Source organism: Crassostrea angulata, chromosome 4 (assembly GCF_025612915.1).
Source record: "Crassostrea angulata isolate pt1a10 chromosome 4, ASM2561291v2, whole genome shotgun sequence".
Taxonomy (NCBI): domain Eukaryota; kingdom Metazoa; phylum Mollusca; class Bivalvia; order Ostreida; family Ostreidae; genus Magallana; species Magallana angulata.
In genome coordinates, this window is record NC_069114.1 from 39,672,339 (window position 1) to 39,680,274 (window position 7,936).

A 7,936-nucleotide genomic window follows, 5' to 3' on the forward strand; every position below is an offset into this window, starting at 1 on the left:
TTTTGAAGTATTTGTTTTTTAATAATTTTTTTTAATTCTTAAACTAAACACGTGTCAAATATTTGGTAGCGGACTCCACCGAGCGTTCTATAAGATTTCACACAGCATTCGAACCAGGGACCAGAGGGGGTAGAGATCGCCCCGAGGCCCTTCTTGACCAAATTACACAGCACCGACTCTGTGAACATTTCTACTGGAGTGATGTCTTGGAAAAATGTCACCTGATACAAAAAAAAATAAGGATATTGCATTAAATGCTGTCGTAAAAACAGCGACTTTAAAACCACTGACACTGCTCACGTACAATAACTTAAATTATGTTAGCATTGACATATACTAACATGATTTACTTCCAAAATTTGTTTTACTTTTTAGATGCACAGTACATGTACATGTATGTTGAAGTACACGTGTATCAATAAAGTCAATTTTTAAATAGTTTGTTCTTTTTAAAGCCCATGGGTTTTTTTCCTTAAGTTATTTTTCAAAAATTTTATGGACACGAAAGCAAAATAAACTGGTCTCCATGGGAAGGAATAATTATATTGTATAGCCAGTCAGCAGTTAAGCATACAATGTATGCAGTTTGAATTTAACCATTGTCAGAAAATGCTGGTACATGAATATATATGCTTACTGCATCTCTCCTCCAAACATTTGCCACTAATTCCCCTGTACTGTCACTCAACAGAAATCTCATCATAAAGATATACTCCATTTCACATTGTGAATCTGAAATACACAAAGGCATATCTATTCTGTACATTTTCTATTCTTTTCTACACCTTTTGAACAATCAATTTTACTTTTTCTTTTTTTTCTGTGCAGGTTTCAATACTTTCTGTGCTAATATTTCTGTAGTAATACAAAACAACAGATTTTATTTTAACTTAGTTATAATTTGATTTTTCATTTAAATTTTTCCCCAACATATACTGCGAAACATTAGGATCTCAGTTTTAGAAATAAATCTATCCAAAAGACAAAGAGGTGGTCAGTACATGGAATCGGTCCATGCAAATATTCTCAACCTTCCTTAATTAATGTTTACAATTTAACCTACATGTATATGAAGTAAAATTGTGTAAAACTCTTTGTTTTGGGGTGAAATTTTAATGTAAACTAAAGTGGTCACTTCTCCAACCCTCATTTAACAAAACTTAAGCTCCTGACAAAGTAAAACTTGAGAATTATGTATCAACAAAGGTCAAAACAAGATTTGAAGAATTTGTACCTTTGCTACATTCTGGACAGAAGTAATGATTTATATGTCTGCTGTTTCGGCTGATCTTCAGGTCTTTTGCACTAAAAAATAAATACATGTATGCATAGCTATGATGAAAATAACTACTATACTTTTGAAGAAAAAAAAATTCAAATTTGACGAAACTTTGAAAAACTTACATATTTTTATTGTTAGGGACATCACACCTGCATAAAAAAAAAATACATTTACTAGTAGCTATATTCACTTGGAATTGTACAGTATTTGGTATTTGCACGAGTCATGACAGAATGCTAGAAAGGTCCCACAGGTGGAAGAATACCAGGAATAATGGAGGCTGTATTCCATTACCAAATTGACACAAGAACCAAAAAGAATTCATTCATCAGCAAGGTCAAAAAAATCATTTATCTGAAGTTGTATAGCAAAGAACATATTTTCCACAAACCGTAAAGAAGTAATCTATGATTACAGATTACATTATTTCAGATAAAAAGTAATAATTTATTAAGTAGAAAATAAATGGAAATACATGTTCATGTATATACCGGTATTTTTAAAATGCAATATTAATGACAAGAAAAATTTAGAACATACGTACTAATGAATATACATGAAAGACTTATAGTTCAATTCGAGTTTTTAATTTCACCATGTTTGCATATTGAATAATTTTTCACAGATATAAAGCTATAAAGCAGAGTAATATCTTACAAATAGTCGCATTCCGTGCAGTAAAGTTTACAGATGTCAGATGGTTGACTAAACCTCGGGAAATACTCCAACACTCTAGCGAGAATCCGGAATTTGTACGGAACTTTATGAGTCAGTACATCCTTTATCTTTGTGCACTGAACATGGGGATGGTTCAAAACAACTACAAAATCAACAATTACTGAGTCCTTACCGTTTATAATGGCTTTTTTAATTCTGTTATTTATACATGTTTTCATACACACATTCTTTACATTGTATTTCAAATCTATCAGATCTTGGTCAGGGTTACCCGAAAAGACTTGCAAGCATATATTTTTGATTGGGAAAACAAATAAATGTGGTTATCTCTCATTGTGTGAATAAGTGCTATATAATATTAAAGGGGCATGGTCAAGATTTTGATCAAATTTTTTTTCCTGTTTTTATTATTTACAATGTTTTAGGAATGCATTTCTGATGATCAAATGAAATTTGGGTGCCAGTTGATGAGTTTTAAGCAAGATACAGGGCTCATAATTCTTCGTCATGTAAACAAGGCTCGTGCCCTGTTTTTGTTTTCATAGGTTCAATATACCAGTAAAAATATCTTTTTCATGCTAATTTGTCTCTCTTCTTATTCGTTTTAAGCATAAATAAACAGTTACTAACGATTAATACACTCATTTGAGGTCTAAAACTGGAATTTTCACTTCAACATTCAAAATGTAAATAAAAGCTTTGTTTACATAGCAAAGAATTGTAAGCTCTGTAACACGATTATAACTCAACAAATGACAAATTTTGGTTGCCTATTAAAAATGCCTTATTGAAGCATTGTAAACATTAAAATCGAAAAAATAATTTTTGACCAAAATCCTGACCATGCCCCTTTAAAGCTACATGTACATATTTGATGTTCATGGTGGGGTTGTTTGGGTGTTTTCATTTATACTAGTACATGTATCTGAACTACCCGTGCCTGACACACTCACCTGTCGATGTTTGAAGCATACACCTTGCAATAGTCTGAGACATTTGTGAATCTGATTGGTCGGTTTCCTCATGTGGTCTACTCTTATGAGATTGTGATTGGCTAGGCAGGTCACATGACACCTCCATCTCCACTTCCTGTGAGGTGAATCTTTCTTTACTGCTATTATAACAAGATAAGTCTACTGAGGGTTGACTGAAAGAGATATCACTTTCTGGACTTGCACAGTTTCTGGAATGCTCTAACACTCTAAATTCTTCTTCATTTGAAGAAGTTGATGTTATTTCAGCTGTCCTTCTTCTTGGTTCCTCTGATACTTTCTCAAGTCTTTCTTTGAGTGTCTTTAATCCCACAAAGTCATTGTTTATTAGGTGCACCCCTCTTCCATAGGCTGTGCCACGATGTATGACGAGCTCAATCATGGGAAATTCTGACAATTCTGGGCGGGTGTCAGCAGAATGAAACTTGGCAGCATGGAGGTTGTTTAACTTAATATATTGTCCTGGCTATGAAAAGGAAACAAATTTTAAATACATGTATTTATTTTCTTCACAATTCATATATAAACACTTTCCAATTTTTGACTGAACATGCTATACAAACAAGAGGCCCATGGGCCACATCGCTCACCTGAGCAACATAGGTATGATAAAATCAGCTTAATGGAGTCATATGGAAACTATCTGGACAATGTAGTTTATATGTAGACCCTGTATAAATAAAAGTCTTTTTTTTTTACCCTGGATATTCTTATGTTTATAACTAAGTCCCTTTTCTATTATGATGATTTTATATCTTTATCACCTGTTGAGCATTGCAGTTCTCAAAAAGATTGTAAACAATTGTTTATATATAGGATATAAACCTACATCAAGCATCAAACAATTGTATAAACCTACATCAAGCATCAAACAATTGTAAACTTGGAATCCCAATGTGGCCCCACCCTACTCCTCAAGATTCTGATTTGAAAGAATTTAAATCTACATTATCTGAGGTTGCTTTCAGTAAAGTTACAGCTTTTCTAAGCAAGTGGTTTTCGGAAAAGATATATTAAAAAAAATTTCTATCTATATTCCTATGTATATTTTAGACCCCCCCCCCCCCTACTTCCAAACAAGTTTCTGCTTTCCTGGCTGATTAGTTTTTGAGAAGATGATTTTTAAAGATTTACACTTAATATTCCTATGTACATGTAAAAGTTCAACTCCCCATTGTGGCCCCACCTCAACCCAATGGACCATGATTTGAACAAACTTGAATCTACACAATCTGAGGATGCTTCCACACAAGTTTCAGCTTTTCTGGCCAAATGGATTATGAGAAGAAGATTTTAAAAGATTTACACTATATATTCCTATGTAAAAGGTCAACCCGCAATTGTGGCCCCACCCTAACCCTGGGGGTCATGGTTTTCACAACTTAAAATTTACACTACACGAGGATGCTTACACACAAGTTTCAGCTTTCTCGGCTGATTGGTTTTTGAAAAGATTTTGAAAGATTTACTCTATATATTCTATATAAAACTTCGACCCCCAGAGTGGCCCCACCTTACCCCAAAGAATCATGATTTTCACAACTTTGAATCTACACTACCTGAGGATACTTCTATACAAGTTTCAGCTTTCCTGGCTGATTAGGTTCTGAGAAGAAGATTTTTAAAGATTAACTCAATATATTACTATGTAAAACTTTGCCCCACATTGTGGCCCCACCTTACCCCCGGGGGTCATGTTTTTAATAAACTTGAATCTACACTATCTGAGGATGCTTCAACAAAAGTTTCAGCTTTCTTGGCCAAATGGTTTTGAGAAGAAGATTTTTTTTTAAATATTAGCAAATTTTCAATAAATCCTAATTATCTCCCCTTGAAAAAGAGTGCTGCCCTTCATTTTCGCAAACTTGAATTCCCTTTACCTAATGATGCTTTGTGCCAAGTTTGGTTAAAATTGGCCACCTGGTTCTGGAGGAGAAGTCGAAAATGTAAAAAGTTTACAGACAGATGGACAGACGAACAGACAGATGGACACCGGACAAAAAGTGATCAGAAAAGCTCACTTGAGCTTTCAGCTCAGGTGAGCTAAAAACTGAATCATTAGAGACATCCTGTTCCTTTGATGATTTTTAACACATTCCATTACTTTGATGTTTTTTCCTGTTGTGTAATGATCATCATACAGGGCTACATCTAGGGCCAGGTTCCCTGCCACATCCAGCAGATCCTGTCTCTTATCCACAACCAAATCAGCCGCTGAGATGTCAAACTCTCTCACAAGGCTGCAGCAGCAAGAATTGATGCCGTGGTTAGGAACTATATCATCACATTTCCAAATATTTAACCATAGGCTGTTTTGTTTAGATTTCAACAAAGATTTTTAGAGCATAAATATCTTTTTTTTCACAATTTTAAATACATGTACCATTATTATGCTGTTTTTTTCTTTCTTTTAAAAAATGAAGGTTTTGAGAGTCAAATTATCATCATACATTTTAAAGGAAAGTTCTTATCAAATTTTTTGTGTTGATCTGCTTATCCCAATCATTTTGAAATTTGAATAGATGTTTAAAACTACACATCAATGACTTAACACTTACTTCATAGGCTTTGTTCCATCCCAGACTCGTAACAGAAAACCAACATTCTCCTCTAATACACAAGTTGCTAAAACCTATTGACCAATGGAAACCAATCCTTTAAAGTTTTATCATCATTAATGTACACTGCCAACAGAGTGCCTTCACAAGAATGTTCTTGCTCTAAGACATAAATAACAATATCAGGAGCCAAAAAAACATGATATTCACTTTTATTACATGAATATTTATTTTATTAAAGTCATTTGACTCTGCAGAAGAAATTTTGACTTGAAAAATTCATAAAGGGAAGATTCCCTTAATAGACATGTATTCCACATCACAATACATACAAATATAGTAAAAAAAAGTTTCTATTAATCCAAATACGGTAAGAAGAGTTGTGTGTTTGGTTTGATACTTTTTTTTCCATTCTTTTAATAAAAAATTGAAAAAAGTGAACTGTGAAATTACAAACAAGAAGCGAAACTTGACACAGAATTTTTTATTACATGAGTAGCTGATACTACCGGTAAATATTACACAAATAACATTAATTTGAAAAAGAAAATAATTCTTTATACATACCTGACAGTAAACATCATAATATTGTTGGGGAACCATGTCTGCAAAGCAGGTCTTGTTTGGCTGTTGAAGGTCGTCACGAGAGGCCACCCATTCCCGTAGTTCTTTAACCTATCAAAACGTTATACCAATTCATGTACATTGTACTGAATTATGAAATTTATCATCTATAATAACACATGATCTAGAACTAGAACTGCATGCTGTAAAGCCTAATGTTGAATGCTATCCTTAGCATCATCGTGAGATGGAGTGTAACCAAACCCTGTTTATGTCAGCTTCAGTAAAGGTGAAGTTTGAGCTTGATGACACCGGTCTGGTTGGAGATTCCCTATCTTCATCAAAGGCCAGCCAGGAAAACCCCGGTCCACTCTGTCCCTGTAAGTCTCCATGAAACTGGGTGATCTGTATATCAGACAGAAAATTGCTTGGTCATATTTGTTCATATCCAAGAACTGTCAGTTAAACTATACATTCAATCTGTTACTGATGAATGCACTCCAGTAAATTTAAGCTTTCTTGGCTTAATTAATAATCATTTCTGAAAAATAAATTGAATATATATTATTATAACAGAACTTCATCCAAAGGGTTACATGTAGATTAGTCTCGTTGCCATGCATGGATTATCAGATCAAACGAGACGTTTTTCGCCTCTTATTTGATCTATTGATCAACACTAGGCAACTCGACATAATCTGGCTCTTTGGATTAAGTTACTATTACAATGATAAATTCATTATATACATGCACCCTTGTCCGTTTAAAAGTTTCAAGTAAAAAACTATCTTTTTAAAATCAAATGTATGATGTTTTACTTATACATGTACAACAATGCTATTTTTCAGCAGACTCTTTAAAAACACGTTAAAATACACACGTTATTTAATGTGTATATATGCAAATCATCAGTTTTAGAGAGTGGTGCTACGGAATCACAAACCCACAGTGCAGAATCTAGAAAATCAGATCATACCCTAAGTTTGTTGACAGTATCAAGGAAGGAAAATTGATGAGCATATAATAAAAAGAAGATTAATCCACTTTTTTACCTTTAGTCGATGTAGCCTGACAATCTTTCCAACATCCAGGAATGGTAATTTATCCTTTTCTCTATGGAACAAGAGGCACTTGAGCTTTTGATCATTTTCGTGAAGAGAAGGATCAATAATACTCAACACCATACTGAAATCTGTGGAAAGCAAAACCCCAAAAAACAAAAGTTAGTCCCTTGTATTGTCAGTGATAGTACTTAATGTACATTTATTTTAGTTCACAATACAAAATATGATTTAGAAATTAGAGCATATACATTGTAAATATATACATGTACTTCAACATAGCAACGTGCCAAAAGGGTTAAATGACCCTTTAAATTTGAATATATTTCAACCAATAACTAAGATTATTATTATAAACCCAATAATGGAATTATTGGGTATTACATGTATATTACATAAAAAACATTTCATCAACAAAAAAACGCCACTTACCCGATCCTCTAGTCTTTGTAGGTGGTCTGGCGAATTTGACGACACCATACACATTAACCGTTGTATTAGCCTGCAATTCATTGAGCTTTAGGTATTTGTATTCAGTTGTTTTTGTGCTTTTCTCTGTCATTGCTTCTATAGATTTCTTCTTTTACCATCAAAGATGGCGCCAAAATTTGTTTCTGTTTGTATATCGATCCCGAGTGGTTTTTTGGGGGTTTTTTTAATGTGATATGTTGAGATAAGTTTCATGCTATTTGACAAAAGAAATAATTGATTCAATAATTATTGTTTTCTATGCTAGACAAATTAAAAATAATAAAATAACTAACACAGACATTTTCTGATTTATTTTCTTTTCATAAAGTC

At 33.3% G+C, this 7,936-nt stretch overlaps 1 protein-coding gene across 1 annotated transcript; it reads right to left on the reverse strand.

Annotated features, from left to right (window-relative positions):
• LOC128179264 (protection of telomeres protein 1-like) lies at positions 1-7,747 on the reverse strand. The gene is made up of 12 exons (XM_052846645.1): positions 7,568-7,747; positions 7,127-7,266; positions 6,339-6,479; positions 6,078-6,185; positions 5,511-5,584; positions 5,057-5,192; positions 2,914-3,418; positions 1,940-2,102; positions 1,405-1,431; positions 1,235-1,305; positions 638-732; positions 1-221 (listed from the first exon to the last, which is right to left on the reverse strand). The coding sequence occupies exons 1-12, from the start codon at positions 7,695-7,697 to the stop codon at positions 39-41; spliced, it is 1,773 nt and encodes a 590-aa protein (XP_052702605.1). The 5' UTR covers positions 7,698-7,747; the 3' UTR covers positions 1-38.
• Between the last annotated feature and the right edge of the window lie 189 nt (positions 7,748-7,936).

Excerpts from the sequence above, each read along its gene's own strand:
- LOC128179264 (XM_052846645.1), bottom strand. The coding sequence starts at position 7,697 with ATGACAGAGAAAAGCACAAAAACAACTGAATACAAATACCTAAAGCTC. Across the intron at positions 3,419-5,056 it reads CAACAGGAAAAAACATCAAA|CCAGGACAATATATTAAGTT; the intron begins GTAATGGAATGT and ends TCCTTTTCATAG. Across the intron at positions 1,432-1,939 it reads TGCACGGAATGCGACTATTT|GTGTGATGTCCCTAACAATA; the intron begins GTAAGATATTAC and ends TTTTTTATGCAG.